The 27,603-nt window shown below is 35.8% G+C and overlaps 1 protein-coding gene across 5 annotated transcripts in view; it reads right to left on the bottom strand.

Annotated features, from left to right (window-relative positions):
• The window catches only part of CNKSR2 (connector enhancer of kinase suppressor of Ras 2), a 301,612-nt gene that overhangs the window by 160,611 nt on the left and 113,398 nt on the right, over positions 1-27,603 (bottom strand). For all 5 annotated transcript variants that reach the window (XM_025373440.1, XM_025373441.1, XM_025373442.1 and 2 more), the window contains exons 6-7: positions 10,888-11,007; positions 938-997 (exon numbers count right to left, since the gene is read on the bottom strand). In XM_025373440.1, the coding sequence (XP_025229225.1) occupies positions 938-997; positions 10,888-11,007 (180 nt within the window). The remainder of the gene's footprint in view (positions 1-937; positions 998-10,887; positions 11,008-27,603) is intronic.

The following is a 27,603-nucleotide window of genomic DNA, read 5'->3' as shown; positions in this document are numbered from 1 at the left end:
TAATAATAGAATGGAAATCTGAAATAACCAAATGCAAGAATAATGATGTATTATGCTGTTCAACTCTATCACACTGATCATGTTAATAACATCCAGCATGATCACTTCATGCTTCTCTCTCTATAACACAGATAGTTCTCTACAGCATGGCCTTTCTTAGCTTATTTAATTTTCATTACAACCTAGTGAGGTATGTAGTGCAGATAATTTGTTTCCAATTATAGTCGAAGAAATTGAAGCAATGAGAGGTTAAATGTCTTGCCCAAAATTATACTGCCATTAAGATGCAGAACTGGTTGTAAGACATAGGCCTGTGGACTTCTGACCCACTGCTTATGGTGGTTTGCAAATATGCTTCAGATTCACTTGTTAAAATAGAATCTCTTATTAAGAAATAGGCTGGTCTCCAGAATTTCTGATTTAGTAGGTCTGGGGTAGCGCCTGACAGTTGGCATATATAGCAAGTTCCCAAGGGAGGCTAATACTGGTGTCCAGGAATGTCACTGTGAAAATCACTCAGCTACCATGCTGCCCTTCCACTGAATTAAGCTGAGTTACACTGGAAGTGTTCAGAAAACCTGACTTATCTGATATTTATTTCTTACATGAGTTTAGTTTCTTTAAATAACCAAATCATTTGACAGATGGAAATGAATTCTTTCAGATGTCACAATAACTTGTCATGAATCAGAAAATACAAAGACAAATCTCTGGCTGAAAACACCTGATTTACTTTAAGTAAACAGCTATTCTAAACAACAAAAAAGTGAAATTTGAACAGAACCAATATGACTAACTCAGTATCTCTTTTAAATTGTATCTACTATCTGTTCATGTCCTTATCCTTAGATGTTAACCTCAATCATGTGAGATATGTAAATTGTTAGCAATGAAAGGGAAAAACGCACATAAAAATTTGAAAGGTTAAAATACTTACATTTTCTGTGGTTCCAGTAATTACATGGAGGCCATCATATGTAGATTTAATATACATACCCTAAGAAAAAGACAGCATCAGAAAATAAAGTGAAGCAATTGGAGAATTTTCAAGTACATTATAACCTCGTTTATATAAACAATTACTCTATCAAATTAAAACTGCCATGTGCCCCAGAAATAAATCCATGAAGACAGATGCTATCTTTAAACTGATGAGAGATTACTATCTGAACATTCTGGTTTCTAAAGTTTGTCTGAAGAAGCCTATACTCAATTAAATAACTACTTGATAAATGAATTGCCTGTGAGACTTATAAAATGCAGCATGGTAATTCAATATTCCTAAGAAAGAACACCTCTCACTCCCCCCAAAAACCCATACTACATATTCTGTGGCAAAATAAAAGTTACAATGGGAAATTAAAATATTGGTATGTTATTAACTTATTATACTTGATATATTATACAATGGAAGGTAGTTTTCTTATGAGACACTTCAATTATAACTGGAGCCAGAAGAGTGATAAAATATAATTTACATAAATTTTCTCCTTCTATTTTGTAGTATCTTGTATTTTCCACCTTTCTTATTGATAAAGTTTTAATAATTACAGCCAATAATCTCTACATCAATAACTAAAAGGTAGTGTGTATCTGTAGCAATCCCTTCCTCCAGTAAAAAGGACAAGATTCTGCTTTCCATTTAAATAGAACCATTTTTAGAAAAAAACTTCATTAAAGTTTAAAAATTATACAGAAATCCTGAAACTGTATAAACTTTAAGAGCAAATGGAAACTTTAAATTATGGATAGTGATGGAACTTTAAAGGAAAAAAATCACAATAAAGGATTCACATTTTTAATATTAAATAATTTAAGTAAACCGGAACAAACTAGATGATTCAGTTAATGAATTTTTGTCCCCGCCAAGGAATATTGTTAGTTTAAATTCATTTTTGGGGAAAAACTACCCGAATTTTACCTATAAAAGTGGTTTGCATTTCAAAATACTGACTTCATAAATAAAAATACTAATATTAATTAACTTCATATCTGAAATATAGATTTAATAATAACAACCAACAATACCATTTCAGAAAAAGCATACATTTAATACTTATATGAAGCAATTGCTACAATGTTAATTTCCTATACCTTTGTTAGTTATATATTTGGATACCTGAAAATACATCTGTTTTCACTGAAAATAAGAGATTAGAAAAATAAGTAGTAAATTTCGGAACTATTGAGAAATCACTGAGTAGACTTTAATTCTAAAAAGTCATTTCAGTAATATCATATGTCTAAAATGGCTGAGCCTAGATTGCTAATATGAAACAAAATGAATGCTTATCACTTTATATAAAACAAATAATCTTAACAAAAGTACAATCAGAATTTAATTAATGGATTGGCCAGTAGGTTTTGGCTATGACAACATGGTAATATTCAGACTTACACTGGTAACAGGTATATAACATACTTAATTTGAAGCTAACATTTACCCCATCATTTACTGATCGGTAAATATAACGATACTATTTTAGAACTTAGAGGAGGACAAGATCTTCGCAAATATTTTTCATTCAGGAATTAACAAGATTATATCAGATTAATAAAGGATCTTAAAATACAGTCATGACGCATAATGACGTTTTGGTTAATAATGAACTATATATACGATGGTGGTCCCAAATAATTATGTAATGATATTTTTATTATACCTTTCCATTTTTAGATATGTTTAGATACACAGATACTTAACACTGTTACAATTGCCTACAGTATTCAGTACAGTAACATGCTATACAGGTTTGTAGAGTAGGGGCAATAGGCTCTATCATTTAGCCTAGGTTTGTAGTAGGCTGTACTATCTAGATTTGCGTAAGTACACTCTATGATGTTCACACAATGATGCAATCGCCTAAGGATGCATTTCTCAGAATGGAATCCCGTCATTAAATGAAACATGACTGCACATTTGCAAGAGCTAGAGAGTACATTTTTTGTGGGGTTTTTTTGTTTGTTTTTTTGAGACGGAGCTTCACTCTTGTCACCCAGGCTGGAGTGCAGTGGCAGGATCTCAGCTCACTGCAACCTCTACCTCCTGGGTTCAAGTGATTCTCCTGCCTCAGCCTCCAGAGTAGCTGGGATTACAGGCACTCGCCACCACGCTCAGCTAATTTTTGTATTTTTAGTAAAGACGGGGTTTTACCATCCTGGCCAGGCTGGTCTAGACCTTCTGACCTCAGGTGATCTGCCCACCTCAGTCTCTCACAGTGCTGGGATTATAGACATGAGCCACCATGCCCGGCCAACTTTTAGTTTTTGACATATATGGGTTGTGAGAGGATAAAGTGAACAAAACAACATATACTGTTTGGACATACAAAACAATTATCCATCATTATCTAGCACCATCATTAATATCTACTTGTTACAATGTACCAGGGATTGTTTTAAGTGTCTTGTACTTATTTCACAATAGTCTATGTGGTGGAAACTATTATTATCTCTGTTTTAGAGATAAGGAAACTGAGGCTCAGAGAGGCTAGGGAGTCTGCCCAAGGTGGTGAAGCCAGCTTTCAAGCCCAGGCAGCCTGACTCCAGAGTCCACACTCTCAACCACTGGGCTCCTGATTTATGGATTTATTTACAGTTAGGAGAGTTGTACACCTTAACTTTTCTTATTAGAATATTTGACAATTGTAGATATTAAAGTCGAACATTCACTTTTTAACATCTGTTCTAAAAGACTAAGACCACTTTAGCAAACATGTAGTATGTGAAATGTAGCTAAAAGAATAACTGGGATTGACATTTTACAAATTCATTTCAATTACCCATCTCTCTTTCAGGCAGGATAGGTAGTCAAGGAATTAACATGTGCTTGGAATTTGGCAACTGTGGCGAATGTATGGTTAACACAGTAAGCCCCAGAATTCACATTGTAGTCAAGTTCATTTAAGCACAGCTAGGAAATTTCCCCTGGAGGGAGCATGTGCATTTTGATTTTACCTGTCCTCAAACTAAGCCTTTGCTCATTATAATAGTAAAAAGCACACCCCGGGTGGAGACTTAAGATGCTAATGAGACATGCAACGTATGAACAGGCATGTACAGCTACTGTGCACGTGCACCCAGAGGACCACCCAGAACATGCTTACTAGTAACAGCTCTTCCCATCCCCTTATAAATAATCATGTAAGACTCCCATAAAGGGAGTCTCTCTAGTGCCAGTCTTGGTGGTCTCATCCTTAGGAGCAGCCTGCTCTGAATCCTCTCTCAGGGTGTACTGGCTATTCTGCACCTAACTTTCACAATACTCTTTTTCCTTTGCAATAAATTGCTCTATGCTACATCTCCTTTGCTGTGTTTCTCTTAAGTTCTTTTAAACTAAGAAGAACCGAGGTTTCACAACAGCTGTCAACATCTTGACAACTAAGCAGAAGTTGATTATATTTTTCTCCACGTATCTTTCAATACTGTGCACTATTACTACGAATTAAAGGTGTCTGACAAGAGTTCTAAATGATTCTATAAATGATGAGGTCATAAAGAAAGCCTAATATTTAAAGAAAAATGTTTAGAAAAGACACTGTAGTTATTGGGATAATAAAAAGTCATGGAAACAGCATAGCTATGACTCTACATTCATCTGTGTATAATTATTACAAATAACAGGAACTTAACCAAGAATTCTAAGCCAAAGACAGTATCTAGTAGTTATAGGAAGAGGATCTCATCATGACAACATTGCAGAATTTATATTAAAGCTAATTTTTTCAGATGAATAAAATTTTTAAATGCTTAGAGATGTATCTACATATAGACATAAAGCAATAGGGTAGAAATAAAACAAATTTTTAAATGCCACAAGAATAAAGATATTTTGTTTTATGTAATATTTTCATTACTAAACTCAATAAACCATGTTGTAACTGCTTTCAATAATCAAAATTGACTTCTTTGTCTTTTTTAATGTCCCTCTCATAGTAGTAACGAGAAAAATGGTCAGAAGTCAGGCACCAAAAGAAAGAGAAGAAATAAGTTGCTTGGTTGAGTTTCAAACTAATCATCTTCTGAATAAGAAAGGGTCCACAGAAATACATCTGATTCGTTGTTCACCTCTGAGAAAGGGCCAAACAGCAGGAGGACATGCAATTCAAATGGCTCTTTTTCTGGAACCACGACAAATACGGCTTTCCATTTCATCAAAACCTTCATTCCTCCTTTTCTCTCTTTTTAAAAACCCATTAATTAATTCTAGAGCTGACTTGCACAGCTCCCTCTCTCCTGCTCAGGTTGCCAAAATGACATTTGCTTCATTCTGTCTCCAAATGTTGGTTAACCAACAGGAGCCAAAACAACCTCTCAGTCAAGTTGGTAGAATAAGGCATATTTGGAGATGGTCCAAGTACCTAAATAGAAAAATAACTCCCTGAGGACAAGAGGCTTCCCCAAGGATGATCCCAGTCCCTTCCTCTCTATTAGGCTCATGTTTTGGCTCTGATTCAATTTTGTTGTTTCAATAGCTCTCATTTTCCTTTAATTTCCTGCTAATTATTGTTCTTTAAAAGCACTTTAGAAGAAAGTTTCATATGGTTCAATCATAACTAAGGTTGTTTCTCACCAGTCCTTACAATGCTTTAGGACTGTCAACCCTAAGAAATTCTAGGAGATTTGACTAATTAGAAAGCTGATAAACGATGTATCCAGTTTATCAGCAGGAGAACCAGTTACCTTTTGCCTATGAGACATGTTCTGCCCTAAAATTGGAAGAACACTTTCTGCAGATATTTCTAAGCTAATTAAATTTCATTAAATCTTGGTATTCTCCCACCGCTTTCTATTTCTTTTCTTCATTTATCATTTAGACATTTACTATGGCTAATTACCAAAATCCTAAATCAAAATCCTAAAATTGGCTTATTTCAAATGTGACTGACTAAACTTACTTAAACGTGACTGAGTTTTAAAACGATACCTTGGATAAGCCATGTAATTCCTCTGTTTAGTACTTTCTCTTTGATATGAATCACAAAAAATAGTTTTATACTTAACTCTTTCTATTAATATTCAACATTTTAGGTTTTTCTTTTCCTTCCTTTCAATTCCCAGTGAAGTGCTGCCCATTGTCCTTTAAAAACAAATTTCTCTAAGTAATTTCAGTTTTAAAGTCATCCTCCTAAGCTTCTCATACCTCTCTTTAGCAATTCAAAATTTGAATGTGGAATAATAAAAAAAGCTTTGTTCAGATGTACTTCATTTAGATTTACCTAGACTTAAACCTTGCCTCTGTTATTTATTACCTATATGTGATACAGAGCAAACTAGTGAATATGTGCAATTTTATTTTCTCATTTGCAAAATGAGAAAATCAATATCTAGTCTATAGAGTTGTGAGAAAAATACCTGGCAAATGGTGGGCATTCGTTTCTTTTCTAGCTTTTTCCCAGACTGTTTAACTGAATCTGGTTCTTAGCATTTTAAGTTCCCAGATCTACCTCTTTCAAATGAAAACAATAAAGGACCTGTCCAGGGCTATACCTTCCTTAAAAAATCAAGATTTCATAAAGCCCATTAATTAGCATTACTTTGACTTACTTTATAAGGTTATTTCTCCCAACGATTTCAGTGGAAATTAGAGAAAAAAAAATCAGGCTTTTTTCTTTTTAGAACCACAGACTAAGAGCCAGAAGGAGCTTTAAAGATGATTTCCACCTCTCCCTCACCTACATGACTAGATCAAGGCCAAGGTGGTTAAATTTACTCTCCCATCTCTTCAAGATCACTCTCGTAGTTATATTTTATGTAAGTTATTTGTATCTGGGTGTTCTGACTTCTAGTTTAATACAATGTTGTATTAGTTCATAATTTTTCACTCTAAAAATCATGCTTAGGGGACTTCCTTTCCCTTATAACTACTAAAAGGGGACATATAGAAAGGACCATCTTTAATGCTATAGATTGAAGTGTTTTTAAAATAAAACCGGACTTTGTAGAGGTAACTAAAAGGAATAAAAAGAATTTTAGATTATCATTACTTAAAAGAAGTTCATAAATGTAATCAGCATTAGATATAACACTTACAGATTACAATGATGGCATGCTACGTCTGATATGCTGATTTTCATCATATTCCTTCCCAGGAAAACACCCATAAAAGCCACAACAGCACTAGGAACTACAGATAACCAGAATTAATTTGCCACATATCCGGAGAAAACTTACTCTCTAGGAGAGATGGCATCAAACTGAAAAAATCAGTGGTAGTCAATAAAGGCTTTGCCTTCTGAACAGTTATATAGATGTATGAAAAAGAAAAGCCACAGAAAAAGTTAAACTTGCTTAGAAATCTTAAAGAATATATTATCTTAATTCAATTATTAATGCTAGTTGCCAAAATTTCTATTTTCCAAAAGATCATTACTTGGTAAATTCATATACAAGGAGAAAGTGGAAACACTATAGCACCAAACCAACATGTAATAGTTGTGTAGTAGTTAAGATATTCTCTAGCCAGTTTCTTGTTTTTTGTCTCAATATCAAGTTTTATATGCTTTCTTCCTTAAGACTTATTTTTTAAAAAGTCTCTCTCTTGGGTTAAATCTAGAACCAATACACTTTTTAATCAGGTGAACAAAATATAAAACACGATTATATTTATTATTACATAATAAAAAATACAACTCATAGACATCTAGTGTTGGCGATATCCACTTGCTTACTTACCCTTCTAAGAATGAATGTGAGTTATAAAGAGTATCAGAGAATATTGTTTAGCTAACCCACCCTAGGGGAAGGAATAACTATTAAAACCAGGACAAACCAAAGAAAAACAAACAAAACACCTACTTCATGAGCAGGTAACACTGTGGTGTTTATTATAAAACTCTTAAACTGGTACCATTCCTTCTGAAACTATTCCAATCAATAGAAAAAGAGGGAATCCTCCCTAACTCATTTTATGAGGCCAACATCATCCTGATACCAAAGCCTGGCAGACATACAACAAAAAAAGAGAATTTTAGACCAATATCCCTGATGAACATCCATGCAAAAATCCTCAATAAAATACTGGCAAACCGGATTCAGCAACACATCAAAAAGCTTATCCACCATGATCAAGTGGGCTTCATCCCTGGGATGCAAGGCTGGTTCAACATTCGCAAATCAATAAACATAATCCAGCATATAAACAGAACCAAAGACAAGAACCACATGATTATTTCAATAGATGCAGAAAAGGCTTTTGACAAAATTCAACAGCCCTTCATGCTAAAAACTCTCAATAAATTCGGTATTGATGGAACGTACCTCAAAATAATAAGAGCTATTTATGACAAACCCACAGCCAATATCATACTGAGTGGGCAAAAACTGGAAGCATTCCCTTTGAAAACTGGCACAAGACAGGGATGCCCTCTCTCACCACTCCTATTCAACATAGTGTTGGAAGTTCTGGCTAGGGCAATTAGGCAAGAGAAAGAAATCAGGGGTATTCAGTTAGGAAAAGAAGAAGTCAAATTGTCCCTGTTTGCAGATGACATGATTGTATATTTAGAAAACCCCATTGTCTCGGCCCAAAATCTCCTTAAGCTGATAAGCAACTTCAGCAAAGTCTCAGGATACAAAATTAATGTGCAAAAATCACAAGCATTCTTATACACCAATAACAGACAAACACAGAGCCAAATCATGAATGAACTTCCATTCACAATTGCTTCAAAGAGAATCAAATACCTAGGAATCCAACTTACAAGGGATGTAAAGGACCTCTTCAAGGAGAACTACAAACCACTGCTCAGTGAAATAAAAGAGGACACAAACAAATGGAAGAACATACCATGCTCATGGATAGGAAGAATTAATATCGTGAAAATGGCCATACTGCCCAAGGTAATTTATAGATTCAATGCCATCCCCATCAAGCTACCAATGAGTTTCTTCACAGAATTGGAAAAAACTGCTTTAAAGTTCATATGGAACCAAAAAAGAGCCCACATCTCCAAGACAATCCTAAGTCAAAAGAACAAAGCTGGAGGCATCACGCTACCTGACTTCAAACTATACTACAAGGCTACAGTAACCAAAACAGCATGGTACTGGTACCAAAACAGAGATATAGACCAATGGAACAGAACAGAGTCCTCAGAAATAATACCACACATCTACAGCCATCTGATCTTTGACAAACCTGAGAGAAACAAGAAATGGGGAAAGGATTCCCTATTTAATAAATGGTGCTGGGAAAATTGGCTAGCCATAAGTAGAAAGCTGAAACTGGATCCTTTCCTTACTCCTTATACGAAAATTAATTCAAGATGGATTAGAGACTTAAATGTTAGACCTAATACCATAAAAATCCTAGAGGAAAACCTAGGTAGTACCATTCAGGACATAGGCATGGGCAAAGACTTCATGTCTAAAACACCAAAAGCAATGGCAGCAAAAGCAAAAATTGACAAATGGGATCTCATTAAACTAAAGAGCTTCTGCACAGCAAAAGAAACTACCATCAGAGTGAACAGGCAACCTACAGAATGGGAGAAAATTTTTGCAATCTACTCATCTGACAAAGGGCTAATATCCAGAACCTACAAAGAACTCAAACAAATTTACAAGAAAAAAACAAACAACCCCATCAAAAAGTGGGCAAAGGATATGAACAGACATTTCTCAAAAGAAGACATTCATACAGCCAACAAACACATGAAAAAATGCTCATCATCACTGGCCATCAGAGAAATGCAAATCAAAACCACAATGAGATACCATCTCACACCAGTTAGAATGGCGATCATTCAAAAGTCAGGAAACAACAGGTGCTGGAGAGGATGTGGAGAAATAGGAACACTTTTACACTGTTGGTGGGATTGTAAACTAGTTCAACCATTATGGAAAACAGTATGGCGATTCCTCAAGGATCTAGAACTAGATGTACCATATGACCCAGCCATCCCATTACTGGGGATATACCCAAAGGATTATAAATTATGCTGCTATAAAGACACATGCACACGTATGTTTATTGCAGCACTATTCACAATAGCAAAGACTTGGAATCAACCGAAATGTCCATCAGTGACAGATTGGATTAAGAAAATGTGGCACATATACACCATGGAATACTATGCAGCCATAAAAAAGGATGAGTTTGCATCCTTTGTAGGGACATGGATGCAGCTGGAAACCATCATTCTTAGCAAACTATCACAAGAACAGAAAACCAAACACCGCATGTTCTCACTCATAGGTGGGAACTGAACAATGAGATCACTTGGACTGGGGAAGGGGAACATCACACACCGGGGCCTATCATGGGGAGGGGGGAGGGGGGAGGGATTGCATTGGGAGTTATACCTGATGTAAATGACGAGTTGATGGGTGCAGCAGACCAACATGGCACAAGTATACATATGTAACAAACCTGCACGTTATGCACATGTACCCTACAACTTAAAGTATGATAATAATAAATAAATTAAAAAAAAAAAAAAAAAGAATGAATGTGAGTTATAAAGAGTATCAGAGAATATTGTTTAGCTAACCCACCCTAGGGGAAGGAATAACTATTAAAACCAGGACAAACCAAAGAAAAACAAACAAAACACCTACTTCATGAGCAGGTAACACTGTGGTGTTTATTATAAAACTCTTAAACTTCCTTTAAACCTAAGGAACTTTGGTGGGGAGGGAGGTGAAAGAATGTAATTGAAGCTAAATGAGATTCAGAAGTCACCATTTTCAACTCTCCTTCATTTTCATTTAATAAAACTTCTTATGCAACACAAACTTCCACTACCATAACTCCTCTAGGAAAAAAATACCAAAATGTTCAGTGTCTGTTGAAATTCATAGATTCCCACATTCAGAGGCTGCTTTGTCCATATCACTAGCTGTCTACTGATGGATGGTGGTTTTGATAAACATGGTATCTCTTACCAGCCCTTCGCTTGGTTTGATGTTTGCTAGTTGAATCACTTCCAGGTGAGCAGACTGTGAAACCAGAGGATCTGATGACAGGGATATGATGTGGTCACAGACTCCAGAAAGAGTTTTACACTGGTAGCACAAAAAGAAAAATAGCTGTGGTAAATACGTGTTGTAAGTAACATATAAATCACCTTTTGTAATAATGTTTTTACAAGGAAAAATAAAAGAAACAGTAGAAGAAAGTAACTGGCATTTTATTCTGTAAAATCTGTACAAAGAAATTCAGGTGAAATGAAAACACATTTACACACAACACACCTATATTCTAAATTATGAATGTAAGAACTATATGCCAAAATATTCATTAGTTATGGTTATACTGTTTCTATTATTTGACTTACCATACCTACAAAAAATGATGGTTAAACAAACTTAATCTGAGAACCTCTTGATTACAGCCATAAAATTGAACTGAACACTATAAAAAATCTCGACGTCTTTTAATTCATGGTCAGAAAAGTTAAAAAAAGTCTGGCCAAGATACAGGAAAGATGAATCTTCCAAATATGCTTAACAAACTCTTCCTACTTATTTATCTAGACTTTCCTGCTCAACTTTGTATAAAGTTTCCCACCTCTTCCAGGCAAAATCTCAATCCTGCTTTCTCAGCATTCTATGAACAATCTGAAACTGTGAAACTATTTTATTCTGAATCCCTCTGAGGCAGGTACCATGCCCTACTCATCTCTGTCTTCTTATCTTTTTCCCTCCACCTCTATCTACCACCTAGATCAGGTAGACAAATCCTAGAAAATACAAAGCATTCAATAAATATTAGTTGAATGAGCTGAAGAGCAAATGAGCTTAAACAATTAGTAGAGTGGCTTTACTAAGGACAGAAAGTTAGTGCCTTTGTCAGGATAAATCCATTCATGCTAACTGTATGAAATAATAAATTTAAAATATGTTTTACAGCTATCATGGTATTTTAAGGCTTACAAATGGCAAAATCATGAAGAAAGTGGAACATGAATGAAGAAGCTTGAACTATACTGCCCTAAAATATGCTGGCCCTCAGATGCTTCACAGACTCTCATTGTATTTACTGAAGCCCAGTTTTCATCATCTGAAACTTTTTTTTTTGCTCTAACTATAGGAGGAACTACTATTTTGCAATCAAGGTATTATCATCTATCCATCTCCAACATGTTACGTTTGTTCTGTAGCCACTGTTATTAGTCTACTGTGAGGTAGACAGTGTGAACTCAAAATATCTGAGACAAATCTCGGTCAATTTAGGAAGTTTATTTTGCCAAGGTTAAGGACATGCCCATGACACAGCCTCAGTAGGTCCTGATGACATGTACCCATGGTACATGCTTCAGCTTGCTTTAATTTTAGAGAGACATGAGACATATATCAATATGTGTAAGATGTACATTGCTTCAGTCCTGTAAGGCAGGACAACCGGAAGTGGGGGCTTCCAGGTTAGAAGTAGATAAGAGACAAAAGGTTGCATTCTTTGAGTCTTTGATCAGCCTTCCACTGAATACACAATTTAGTCTGGCTCAGTGAATCTGCATTTTTATATAAGCAAAGAGGGCACAGGAAGCAATCAGATATGCATTTGTCTCAGGTAAGCCTCAGAGGAATGACTTTGAGTTCTGTCTGTCCTTTGTCCACAAGGTATTTCCTTGTGGGCAAATTGTGAGGGAGGTATGTAGCTTCTTATCTTTGTAGCTATCTTATTTAGAAATAAAATGGGAGGCAGGTTTGACTGACATTGTTCCCAGCTTGACTTTTCCCTTGGCTTAGTGATTTGGGGATCCTGAGATTTATTTTCCCTTCACAACAGTTTCTCCTGTCTGGTCAAGATAATAAGAACTCTCTTTTTATTTACTATGTTCTGTCTTTGGTCCATGGCCTCACTTTGTGCTGGGCTCAGCTTCTTTACACTAAAGAAACTGTCATGTTAAATTTCCCTAATTGTGCTAGTGCTTTTGGCATCTGCTTCTCAAGTCTGTACATTTATTGTGTCTATCAGCCCCTAAAGATAGACACACAGCCTCATGGTACCAATACCCATGGAATGGACATGGGCTTCATCTGAAGACAGATGTGGGCAATCACCACACTGCCAATGATTGCTGTGTGACTATAAACAAGTTATTTTATATCCTTGAGATTCACCTTCCTCAGATAGAAAACGAAATGAGCTAATAAAGATTACTTTATATGGCTGACAGGCTAAGACATGATAATGCATTAAAAAGAGTCCAATATGGTTCCTATCCAAAAAAGACACCCAATAAATGCTTTTTCCTCCTCTGTTGCTTTCTCAACCCTCAAAATGCTGGAATCCTACTCATGGTATGAATTATCTCAATATTCTTAATTGAATTACCTTGCTGACCATCTTACAATGATCAGTAACTACACTGGTTAGTCTAGCTGCATGGCCATGATGGAGAGTTCACATCTGTTTACTCTCTCTGATGTTCAGGTCTCAACGCTCTTAGATACAATGAAGGTATTTACTCTGAAAAGCTGCTAGGCAAAGTGCCAACAGGAAGATCATTCCCCTGAAATAGGGAACCCTTCAGGGCCAGCTTTGTGGGAAGGTGACTTGTGCAGTTGCACATGGGCCTACACTTGGTTTTATGCTCTGCTGTTGCAGAAATGCTTGGCATTTTCATTTTGCACTAGGTCTCACAAATTATGTGGCCCATCCTGGAATCCCATTCTCTGTATTTTTAAAAATTTGTCTTAAAAATATTCATCAGTAGCCATGGAGAAAGGACAGAATGGCAGTACTTAACATATAAAAACTGGCTGCAGTTCAAATTGTATGTTTGACAGGAAGAAAAATACTATGGCAGAATTAAATCTTTTAACTATTCCTTCCCTTCCCTATGTGGTTCTATTTTCATTCTTATTTTCTCTTTATCTCAAGTGGGGGAGATAACATTGTGAATGCTGAAAGGTTTCTATACAGGATACTTGGATAGCATGCTAATCTGAAGGGTACGAAGTCAGTATGTTAAAAAGAACCTTTGTGGTTTCTACAAATTGAAGCATATTTCAAAAGAGTCCAATATATAAATAGGAAAGTAATGGACGCATATAAATGGTGCTTTCTCTCTCTCATATATATATATATATTTCTTACAACATTTAAGGCCTCATACAATACTCTTGTAATGAGCAATAGTAGCTCTCCTATTCAGGCACTGGTAGTTTTACAGAAGTGAGGTGGAAAAAGGAAAGGCAGAAATACCAGACTGTAGACATTTTAGGGAAAAGAAAATACCAATTAAATTCATCATATTAACTTGTAAAAATGTCTTCTCAGCATCCTCTTGAGTAATTTTGTTTGCCAAATGCTTGCTATGTGCTAGGTGCTGCTTGAAATGCAAAGGTGAGTAAAACACATTGAGTTTACCAGCAAAGCTATCAGGACTTAATAGATTAAAGATCTTAAAAAATAGAATTAGAAAAGAAATCCCATTAGAACTTTGCTTCCTGTTTTAGAGATAGTATACTAGAACCTTTATATTGTAGCATTTGGCACTTAACTAAATAAGGCAATTAGAAGGGGTATAAAATGGCCTTGTTTTACATGCTAATTCTATGCTCATTACTGCATCATACATCAAGTTACTGCAGGAAACCACATTAGCAGTTCCAGGGAAGTTATTTAACGTATCTTATAAAAGCTGAATTTGGTCAATGCTACTCATTAAGTGAAATCATGTGAGATATTATATTATTATAATTTATATTTTAAAACACAATATTATCTATTACTACCTAAACATATTCTAGAAAAAGAAAATTATAAAATAGCAAGAAAAATACATTTTTATTATAATTCAACAACATTATTATTAGATATAATTTGTAGATCACCTACCATGTGTCTGGCACACTGCTAAATACTTCATATTTATTATCTCATTTATCCTAATAACAACTTCCTAAAGTAGGTATTATAGCCAGTTTAACAGATGTGAGGAGGAAGCTAAATAAATAGACCAAGGTCATTAACATGGCAGAAAGACTTGAATTCCTAATCATTATTGTGCTAATTCTGTTTCTATGCTTAGCTCTGAACTTCTTTTTTTGATCAATTTCATTTTGTATTGTTTAAAAATCAATGTCTGCATTAGATGGATGTTATATAACATGTTTAAACTACATAGTATAACAAAATATAAGGCAGGCTTGCAAGTGTTTTTGCAATTCAGAATGTAGTTTAGATAAGGAATATTAGAACTGAGACTGTGAAAGAGATGGCTCTCTGGTAAAACTTAAAGCAATTTTACCAGCAAAAGGACAACTCTATGCTAGCTAGAAGATGACTAGTAACCATTGTTTAAAGAGGATTATTTGCTATTTTTGCAATATTCATACCAAATTATTTTATTTTTTACTTTATTTTATTTTTGAGATGGAGTCTCGCTCTATCGCCCAGGCTGGAGTGCAGTGGTGTGATCTTGGCTCACTGCAACCTCTGCCTCCTGGGTTCAAGCAATTCTCTTGTCTCAGCCTCTTGAGTAGCTGGGACTACAGGCGCATGCCACCACGCCTGGCTACTTTTTGTGTTTTTAGTAGAGACGGGGTTTCACCATATTAGTCAGGCTGGTCTTTATCTCCTGACCTCAGGTGATCCACCTACTTCGGCCTCCCAAAGTGCTGGGATTGCAGGCATGAGCCACCGCGCCCAGTCCCCAAAGTATTTTAAATTATATTTACCTTTATTTCTAAAAATAGAAGAAAAATTTGTACCTAAAAATAAAGACTAGTAAATGATATGCCTTAAATAAAGCTACAGAGAACATGAAATGGAAATAAATGTTTAACTGACTTTCTGGATTCTGTTATAAACTACCCAAGGTGACAAAGGATTAATGACTGAATAACAGTTAACAGACAAGGGTAGCCATGACTTAATCTTTTAAAACTGAAGAGTTTCATATGCTGAATTTTATGGTATTGTGTGATATTTTTCTCAGGTAGTTTATATTAATTTCAAATATGAATATAATACATCATATTCTCAGGCTGAAATGCAAAGTTTTTGTATTCTGTTCTATACTATCTATCTGTGCACACACACACACACATATATATATACACACACACATATACTGGTTTACCTAAATATAAGTTTTAAAGGGAAAAAAGATCTGAGCAGAGCATATTTAGCATAAAATAAAGCAACATTTTAATGTGGGGATTCAAAAATTAACAACCCCACATTAAGACATTAACCAATAATAAGATAGCATTCTTTCATTATGTCTGAATAGATTTCTTTCATTATCTCTGAATTTATCAGATACTTTTAAGATTAATACATGAAGTTTTAGCTATTATTATTATTATTTTTTTGAGATGGAGTCTCACTCTGTTGCCCAGGCTGGAGTGCAATGGCGTGATCTCGGCTCACTGCCACCTCCGCCTCCCGGATTCAAGCTATTCTCCTGCCTCAGCCTCCTGAGTAGCTGGGATTACTGGCGCCTGCCATTACACCCAGCTAATTTTTTTGTATTTTTAGTAGAGACGGGGTTTCACCATGTTGGCCTGGCTGGTCTCGAACTCCTGACCTCATGATTCGCCCACCTCTGCCTCCCAAAGTGCTAAGATTACAGGCGTGAGCCACTGCACCTGGCCAGCTATTGTTTTTTAAAAAAAGAAATGCAGAAAGTGTTCTAAGTGCAAACAGTGGTAAAAAGATAAGGGACAGAAAAAAACTCTCACATCAGTCTGGAAGCCCACTTAGGCACTATTGAGCTACTTAAAGTATTTTTATTTGCTTTTCTAAATAAGTGGGGTACTGTTCAATTATTCTTCCAAGTATACTGGAACAAATGAATAAAAATATCTTTAGAATAAAAAATCGAAAAAATTCATTTGATGCAGGAAAGAACTGAAGGCTGATAAGGTTAAAAAAAGCTTTACAAAAGGAAATTTATACTTTTTGGGTATATACAAGGAAGAAGGGTATAAAATATAAAATCAAGATAAATTAAGGAAGCAACAGATGGATATACATCTTAAGATGGCAACAATGATGTGAAAGTTACAATTTAAATACAGTTTAAACAATTCAGGCTTATTAGCAATAGCATGGAAAATAGTAATGAAAGTTTATTTTGATAAACAGTGTATACATGTTTAAATATTTATTGATATAATATTTCAATTAAAATGTCTAAAGAATAAAGTATGGGTTTTTTGATTTTTTTTTTTTTTTTTTTTGAAACGGAGTCTCTCTCTGTCGCTAGGGCTGGAGTGCAGTGGTGTGATCTCAGCTCACTGCAACCTCCGCCTCCTGGGTGCAAGCGATTCTCCTGCCTTAGCCTCCCGAGTAGCTAGGACTACAAGTGCATACCACTACGCCCAGCTAATTTTTTGTATTTTTAGTAGAGACGGGGTTTCACTGTGTTGGCCAGGCTGGTCTCGAACTTCTGACCTCGTGATTCACCTGCCTCGGCCTCCCAAAGTGCTGGGATTACAGGCGTGGGCCACTGTGTCTGGCCAGTATGTTTTTATTTTATTGTTTTATTTGAATATTAGTATAATTCAGTATTATAAGTTCTGCAATTCTGTGCCAATGTAGGATGACATTTGCATTGTACTGGGGGAACAAGGGAGGCTTTATTTTTTACAAAATATCATACATTTATTCTGATAGTAAATTGTGAGAATTCTAAGTATACACCTCACTAAATATAGTATGTTTAGTATCTTAGTACTTTACAGATCTCTGTTGAGCTAGAAATTTTGCACTCTTATGATGGTTCCCTAACAAGACACAACTGTTGAACAATCGTAGATAACTCTGAAAGAGTAGCATTCACAAACAGAATTTAAATTAGTATTTAAAATTATTATTCTATATACAAAATTATCCAACACGGGAAGAATTTCTTGTTCATACGAGTACAGAGAATTGAAGGAGAAACAACTTTTTAAACTTGAAAAACTAATGTAATAGAATAAAATTCCAATTTTAACCCAATATTAAAATTATATTTATATACAGCAAAGATTAAGATTTTCAAATTGCTTCAGAAAGCAAATAGTTGCAAGTAAATAAAGGTCATGTGAACTTCATCCCAATAAGGCCTGGAAAACTCCTACAGTCCCTTTACATGTCAAACTCTCATGATGGGGAAAAACACAACAAAAATCACCAGCCTTCATTAAGCCATTCATACCTTCAACAATCACTAAATGTCTGTTACATGATTCAAATGCCAACTACTACACTCAAGGATTTCATAGCGTGGGACAGTGTTTCTGCTAATGTATTTGGTTTTGTGCTTAACATTACTGACATTGAGCATGCTGCCCTTGTGTTCCTGATAACAGAAAAGAAGCAACGACCCCTAAGAGCCTATTATGCATTAAAATTAGTAAGTCAAAATTTATGATCTTAAAAGCATCACTTCCTCCTAATTTCTTACATTTTCCCACATTAAAACTTTAAGGTCCTAAAGTTTATTGACAGTGTTAGTCCTGTTACGACAAGCTTCTAATTACTTAAATCCTTATATTCATAGAATTTTGAGACAGATGATTTGAAATCATTTTGTTCAATCTTCCTGAATGACACTTAGGGATCCATGAGAGGTTAAGTGACATGCACAAGTCACACACCAAAGTTAATGGAAAAGTCAAGACTAAAACCCGGAAGTGCTGATGTTTAGCCAAATGCTCTTTTTATAATGACATGTTGTTGCCTTTAGTCAAAAAAGTCTTTATAATAAATAAGACATGAATCAAATAAGTTACGAGGCAATATAGTACCTTACATTTAAATTCTCAAAAGAATTGTTTTTATATTTATTCTCTGCTGGCTACTAGTCTCTTATTGGCTTTAAAAAATGCATTTTTGGGGCCAATTTTTAATCTCTGCTGCCAGAGAGGCCCTTTCTGCTAATAGATAGAAACTCTTTTGCTCAACTTATGAATGACTTGTAGTCTTTTGGATATGGTTGACCTGAATTGGACTGAACTCCACCATATTCCAGCTGAGTGGGTCATTACTGGAATGAGACATTTGCTCTTCAGAGAACAACTTTATTTTTATTTTTTTCTTGGGATGGAGTCTCACTCTGTTGACCAGGCTGGAGTGCAGTGGTGTGATCTCGGCTCACTGCAACCTCCACTTCCTGGGTTCAAGTGATCCTCCTGCCTCAGCCTCCCGAGTAGATGAGACTACAGGCAGGTGTCACCATAATTTTTGTATTTTTAGTAGAGACAGGGTTTCGCCATGTTGGCTGGGCTGGTCTCGAACTCCTGACCTCAAGTGATCTGGCCTCCCAAAGTGTTGGGATTACAGGCGAAAGCCACCACGTCCGGCCAGAGAACAACTTTAGAATGAAGGAAATACGCAAAAGAACATCACATCAAGGATCAGCACCACACTACCCAGGAAATACACTAGCAAATTGTGCAATGGAATCAAATCCACACTTTTCTTTAGATTCTTGCAACTGTATCATATGTAATAGTATCACTTTTTCTACATTTTGGTCAAATAAATTTTTACATAAACTACAAAAAAAATGCATTTTTTGTTTTTGTTCTTTTTGAGTTGAAATTTAAATTAATGATACTGTATTAGGTATCTATAGCTGTGTAACAAATTACTACAAGGTTGGAGGCTTAAAGAAACACATATTCTCTCAGTTTCCATGGCGCAGGAGTCCAGGCACTGGAACCAGTTCCTGGTCTCACAAGGCAGAAACCAAGGTGTCAACTTGGCTGTATTCCTACAGGGAGGTGTAAGTAAGGAAGAATCTGCTTTCAAGTTCATTCAGGTTGTCAGCAGAATTCATTTCCTTGTGGCTGTATGACTGAGGTCCCCACTTTCCTGTTGGCTGTCATCTGGAGATTGTTCTCAATTCCCAGAGGCCGTCCTCGGGTCCTCACTGTGTGACTCCCTCCACAGGCCCTCTCACAACATGGCAGCTGATTTCTTCAAGGCCAGCAAGAGAATATCTGCCTCCTTTGAATCTTGTTTTAAAGGGCTCACATGATAAGTTCAGGCCCACCAAGATAATCTCCCTTTTAAGTATATTAAAGTCAACTGACAAGAGACCTTAAATATATCCTTGAAATTCCTTCACATTTGCCATAGATCAAAACCTAATCATGAGAGTGAAATTCATCATATTCCCTGGTCTCAACCACACTGAAGAAGAAGGCAATTTTATACCAGGGGACAGGAGTCCTGGGGGTCATCTCAGAATCTTGTCTACCATGAATGCCAAAGGAAAATTACCAATAGAAAGACATAAAAGAAAGTCACTGAAATTAAATGTCTATAATTTATGACCTTAGAATTAGATTTCGAGGTCATCTATAGAGTCAGCTATAGTATAGTGATTAAAAGCCTCAGACTGAATAGTAACTTCACCACTTACTAGCTCCAAGATCTGGGGAAAGTTGCTTAATCCTTTTGTGTGCCTCAAGTTTCCTTATGTATATAATTGGGATAAAAATAATACTGATCTCACTGTATTGTGAGGATGACTAAATGAAACAATAACTGATATTTATTGAGAGCTTACTATATTTTAAGTATTCTTCTAAGTCATTTACACGTATTAACAAATTTAACCCCCACGACCTCCCTAAGGTAGCGATAATCTGTACAATTATCGCTATTGTACAGATGTACGAATGGAGGCACAAAGATGTTAAAAACTTGCTCAAGGTCACTCAACTTTTAAATGGCAGAGCCAAGTTACAGCCAGGCAGTTTTGCTTCAGTTCCTGCTTGCTTAACCACTGTGCTTTCAACATTGGCATGTAACTATGAAATATTTTAATGCCTAATAAGCCCAACATTGAGATAATAATACAGCCTAAAAATTGCACTTTAAAATAATAATCAACTAAGAATAAGGTCAATGCCAAAACAGTGAGAAAATGTCAGTCCCAAATGTACACTTCCTTTGATGAGCAAGAAGTGGACCCATGACACTTCCAACCTACTTTCAGCTACTTACCTGAAACAATCTGGTATGAATTAAGAGTTGGGACAAGAGGCTCCACCACTACTCTCCCTTCTGATAGGGAAATAGAGTAAGCTGGAAACCAGAATTGGATCTGGGACAATCTCAATTCTATTTATCTGCTGTTTCATAGGCAGGAAACAGAGACAAGCAGACTTGTGGCAGGTTCCGAAGAAGATGAGAGATCACTCATTAGAGGACACACGACTTTCAGGTTCAAGAAAAAGAACAGACTGGACATATTTATAGCTCATCTAAGATGTAGGTTATTAGAAAAATGTTTTGATTTTAGTTTGGATTTTATATTCAAAAAGCAAGAGTGAAGCAGTTCATTATAATTAGATAAGCTTCTGGAAATTTAAGGCACTATACATAGATATATATATATATACACACACACACACACACATACACTTTATGGATAAATAGGGAACAAACGGCAGAGACCTGGGAGCGATGTCTTCACTTACAGTTGAGAAATGTGAAGCAGCTATATGTAGTTTTATGGAGGTAAGAGCTAACCACACTGTGTCAGTTATGAGTTTTGTGGCTCTCAGCTCTAAATTCATGCTTTAGAGATTGCTCTGTGACAATGGATTGGACTCTAAGCATTTATCTTGTACAGTAAGCACAATGTTAAGTTTTTGTCAATAGAGGGCAGTGGAGGGACACTGCAAGGAGAAGAAGGCTTCTAGGTTCCCATGGGCTTTCTTTTATTTTTTCCTGCTCCTATTGCAGGGTCCACTAGCAGTACATGTGTGTGGGGATATCGGTAGTGCTGTGCCCCAGCCGCATGTCTAGATCATGTAGTCCCACAGTGACGTTGCAGCCTCAGCCTGGGCTCAGTGATCACCATCCTGAGGCTATCTCAACATGCTCTCCAGACTTCTTACTCACAGCATCATCCTAACTCTTGCTGTGAACCTTCCCAGCAGCATCACTTGCCTACATCCTTGAAGGCTGTCTTCCACTTGCCTGGCAACTGAGGATAAGCTCTGATCTAGGCAACCCAGTGAAGCTGCAGCCACACCTTCTCAGCCTTGGGAAGGGTGTTCCACTTAAAAGATATCCTTCCTTGGGTACTATTTCTCAGTTGTAGGACATGGTTTAGGGCGTTCTTTACCTGTTCGCAGGTATTTCTTATCATAATTTATAATTATTTATATCAAACTTCCTTTAAGTTACTGTATGGCTTCTGTTTCCAGACTGATTCAATTACCTTGTTAAAGAAATCTTTACATTGACAGTGACTGTAACTGTACTTTAAAAAAATGTACAGCATTGATCCAGCTATCTCACTACTAGGTATCTACCCAAAGGAAAATAAATCATTATATCAAAATTCACAACAGCAAAGATAAGGAAGTAAATAAGCTAAGTGTCCATCAACAGACTGGATTAAAATGTGATATATATGTGTGTACATATATGTCTCTGTGTGTGTGTGTGTGTGTGTGTGTATACACACCATGGAACACTACTCAGCCATAAGAAGTATAAAATCATGTCTTCTGCAGCAACATGGATGGAACTGGAGGCCATTACCTTAAGTGAAATAACTTAGAAAGAGAAAGTCAAATACCACATGTTCTCACGTATAAGTGAGAGCTAAAAAAAATGTATACATGTGGACAAAGACTGTGAAATGATAAACACTGGGGACTTAGAAGAGTGGAAGGGTGGGAGGGGGTAAGGGGTGAGAAATGACTTAATGGTTACAGTGTACACCATTCAGGTGATGGCTACACTAAAAGCCCAGACTTCACCACTATGCAATATATCCATGTATCAAAACTGAATATGTGCCATCTAACTTTATTTTTACAAATATATAGTGTCCTTGGTCATATATAGAGTGGTCTCAAATAAAGACAGTCCTTCAATTTATCACTTTATGTGGCCATACTGCTTTCTAATGATCTTATGAATTTGTCATCTAAGAATTATGGCATTTAGACCTTAAAAGTCACAGATACGCCAAGGCCTCAACTTAGTCAGAAAGGCTAACTTAGCTTGTTTACAGCTAGTAAATGCCAGAACGGGGTCAGGACACCTATCCTTTTAACTCTCAGATTGGTGCTCTTTCTACTATATTATTCTACCTCACTTGACTCTCCAGCAAAAATGAATATTACTGTGAGGACAAGAATTGTACTCTCAGAGTCAGTATGAATATGAAAGCATTTTGCAATGCATAGGGTGTTCAGCAAATGTAATGTTAGCAAGAACACCTATATAAATAAATATACTGCCTTATAAAATGTCTATCTAAATCATAATCAGAAACAGTAAAACCAGATTATTTTAATTCTTCGTATAGGCCACACACATTTTCTTTTTGTCCCAGGAAAGACAAACATTTTCTACCTCTATCATGTTATATCTGGATTTCTCCTTTTTCCTTTCCTGCATGAAGCATCATTGTGGAGAATTTATAGTTAAAATAATTTGCAATGCAATTAACCGCCAAAGTGTCAAAATCTGAAAATAATGTAATATAACACCAAAGAGTCCAATGCCTATTTCAGCAATATTGTTAGCACATTTCTTCAGGCTAACCGCAAAGATAATAAAGGGGGCTGAGATAGAAGGGTCACCTTAACTTCGAAAACATAAAGAAGCATCTTACGCTTTTCATCTATAAAACTCAGTATTAGAGTTGATGTTTTAGTGAGACTGAACATAATTTATATGTTCAAATGCTACGGTTACCACCAAAATCTCAACCATACTGAAAAAAAATTCAGTTTGCATTTGGACCAAGATCATAGCTTTTAGAAGAGTCTGGGCTACAACTGGCAAAAGCTGCCTCATCACAGCATCAGAGACCTCCTGAAGACCAGTTAAAATTATCTTTAGGGATTTTTAAGTCACTAGAGTACCATTGTTTTCAAGAAATCTTAAAGATAAGATATCAACATTAATATGATCACTTTTATTTCATTTTGGGGCATGCTGCTACCCTAGTACTTAAACATATCCTCAAGGTTTTGATCCATCAGAATAGGAAAGCTATACTTCTATAAATGATATGATATAGATGTCAGGGCAAAGATTAAAATGAGCCCTTTACTTTCTCCTCCACGCTCCTCTCTTACATCTAACTGTTGGCTCTATGCAGTTTAAGCTATTTCTAGTCTGGATAGCACAGAAGACATAATAATCTCACTACAGATGGAGTTTAAGGGCAAGGAATTCATAAATTTAAAGAAAGGAAAAAATTACACAGAATGTTTATGAAATAAAACAAATACTTAACATGCTAAAATAAGCCTAATTCATGATCAAACCTAAATTAACAAAAGAAAAAAATAGCTTGGAGGAAAAAAAAAAAAAGAGAGACAGAAAGAAGAGAAGAAAGCATTCCTGAGAATGTTCTGTAAACTGTAAAGTACTATATAATTAGAAGATAATATTAGCACTAAAATAATAAAATAGGTATTTGCTATATTTATTATATTTACAAAAACAATGGGGTAAAATGCTAAAATACAAAGTGCCATATACAAGGTCATACCTTTGGCTAATGTAAAAGGTGTTTTTGAGCTCAGAACAATCTGATTTAAACAATGTGACCTTAATGATTATGCCTGGCCTGGGATTTCCATGAGTTTAATCAAAGCCGACAAGTGTTCCAGGCTCACCAATGAGAGTGGCAGGGCAGAGACAAGCAGAGGAAGTCTGCTAAAACACAAGCTCTGAAATGACTTCTCAGGAGAGCTTATCACTCCAGACTGAAAGGCTGTACTGAAAGGCAGAAGTGAGGAGTAAGTAGAGTACAGAACTGAAAATTCCAGATTCTCTGTAACTCATTTATTATATAAAACAAGGATCTGCACAGAGCAAAACAGATGGGCTCCAAACTGCCAGAGAAAGTGTAATCCAGAACAAAACCTAACTGGAATGAAAAGATCAGATCAATAGAAGTGAAACATAACATTATTTATCTTTAGTCGATAATCACTGAGATATATACTACATTGATTATCTGTATTGCCTTTTGTCCTTTATGATTGTATTCTATTGTCTGTTCCATTATACTTAATGGCAAATTCCAAGGAAACCCAAGCTGTTCAGTCTCCTTTTATTCATTCTCACACTTCATATTAACAGACATCCCTGCCCAACACTGCAACCAATCTCCCTTCCCACCAGGGATTTTGGTCTTCACAGCCTACTTCTTTCTGATTTTAAGCAGGAAGACTCTCTCTAATTTTAAAGGTGAGGAAAGTGAATGAAAATCTAGCCTAAGGGTTGTCCAAGTCCCTTCTGACTAGTTCAATATATGTAACATAAAATCATCCATTAAAAGCAATCAGAATTCTAACTATACTGGAATAAATATATACTTTTATACTTTTTCGCAAATTAATTGAAAAAAAATTGGGAAGATACATGCTTTCTCCATGGTTTATTTTCTGCTTCCCTGTTGTTAGTTTAATGTACTATTTTCTTAGTTCATTTGCTCTCAGTTTATAGTGACCTTACCTTCTTTATAGTATGGTATTCTTTTTTAACACAGGTAATATCTTTTGGCTCATAATATAATTAAACAAGTGTTCATAATAAACCTACTTCATGTGGAAGGATTTTCTTCTAATATGTTAGAGGATACTTCCTCTACTCTTTCTCATTCTTTTTCTTTACTCATCCTTAAATACAGATCTATTTCAGGGAAAGACACACCACCTCACAACCTCAGCTCTCTCAGTTTGCTCATGTGTTGAAAGGCACTTTGATGCTTGTACAGGTTGAGTATCTCTAATCCGAAAATCAGAAACTTTTTGAGCACTCACATGATGCTCAAAAGGAAACACTCATTGGAGCATTTTGGTTTAGTATTTTCAGATTAGTGACACTCAACTGTTAAGTATATCATGCAAATAGTCCCAAATCCAAAAAAATCTGAAATCCGAAACACTTCTAATCTCAAGCATTTCAGATAAGGGACACTCAACTTGTACTGCCTTGTGGAATTCCTGGGCTATAACAAGTTTTCATAAGTGATAAGTTCTCCTTCCTCTTGAAAATTGCCTTCCCTATCCTCTGGACAAAATAAAGATTTAGGGGTAGGGTTTAGGCTAAGACAGTTGATGTTCTAGTGCCTATCTCAAGCTACTATAATCTCTATTCAGTAATCTGGGGTCTCCTTGTTCCTTCTAAACGGCAGCCATCACTGGGGATGTTCTAAAAACCTATTTAACTCACAGTCCAATGTACTAAAGTGAAGAGGTTCCTAAGAACTATTAATATATTACATAGGATTCTAAATCTGCCTGGCATTAGAAAGATTTCAGCTATGTTCTTTAGGTTAGTCAATGGTTGGCTACTAGCACTGTTTTCACTCCTTACCCATTTGAAACTCTTACTCATTTGTTAAAAATACTTATCTTTTAGAAAAGATTTCTGGGTACATAGTAGGTATGCATTAGGTATTTATGGAGTACATTAGATATTTGGATACAGGCATACAATGTGTAATAATTACATCAGGGTAAATGGGGGTATCCATCACCTCAAGCATTTATCATTTCTTTGTGTTATGAACATTCCAGTAATACTCCCTCAGTTACTCTAAAATGTACAACAAATTATTGCTGACTGTAGTCCCTCAGTTACTCTGTTGTGCTATCAAGTAGTAGATCTAATTCATTGTATCTAACTATAAAATACTCATTTTTAATCTAGATTTTGGGCTGCTATTCAGGCATTTCTACAGATATTTTAGTACTTTCTTTTTCTGATTAACACATACTTGTTATGCTATATTTAACCATTATACAAACACATAATTTAAAGTTAATGCCCCTAAAATTTATCCTATTCCTTGCAAAGGCAACCAACATTAAGTCTATTGCATAGTTCTTCAAATTATTTTCTTCACTATAAATACATTGCTTTTTTACACAAATGTTATGCTATATCTATTGTTTTGAAGCTTGCTTTTGTGAGTTATGCAGATCTTGATGTCAATCACTATCAGGATACTTTATGTGATCCAAAATACTTTAAAATTTGGATTGCCACTTAGAGGCGCTTCATTGTACTAGACTCCCCACTCAGCCCACTTTTTCTCCAGCTACTGCTGTGGCAATCTGCTTCACTTCAGTTGTACTACCTTTGCTTTCTGTCCTAGAGGTCTCTGGTACCTCCAAAAACCTGGTAGTGTGAGAGTTAACATCCCAAGGAGCAATCTTTGACCAATGGGATAATTGGATTAGTGCCAGCAGATACATTATCCCTCTTCAATCTTTGTCAGTCAGGTTGGACAATTCTGAGGCACATTCTACAGGGCTTCTCAGAAGGTCCTGATGGGATCGAACTTCAGTTCCCTATAGTGGTGAACAATTCTAGAATCCATATTGATTCTCCTTCCCAGTGTCTCTTCTGTGCCTTGGGATAACTAATCAACATAAACTATCTGCATTCAAGCCTTTGTTGTAGGCTCTGTTTTCCAGAAAGAACCCAGGCTAAGATGCTCATATAGAATACACATTAATTCATCTTTGAAAAGGAGCCATTATAAATCATATTGTACTTAGAATATTTGAGTATCATAGAAACAAGGAAAACATTAAAACTAACTCACAATTTCATCCTAAACAAGCTATATAAAAACTCAGGCTTTTGATTTTCTGGTGTATATAAAAAGGAGAGAAAGAAGAAATTAAAAACCCTAAATAGGCCGGGTG

Source organism: Theropithecus gelada, chromosome X (genome assembly GCF_003255815.1).
Source record: "Theropithecus gelada isolate Dixy chromosome X, Tgel_1.0, whole genome shotgun sequence".
NCBI classification, from domain to species: Eukaryota; Metazoa; Chordata; class Mammalia; order Primates; family Cercopithecidae; genus Theropithecus; species Theropithecus gelada.
Note: the sequence above shows the minus strand (reverse complement) of the source record. Positions and strands in the feature narration are given on the sequence as shown.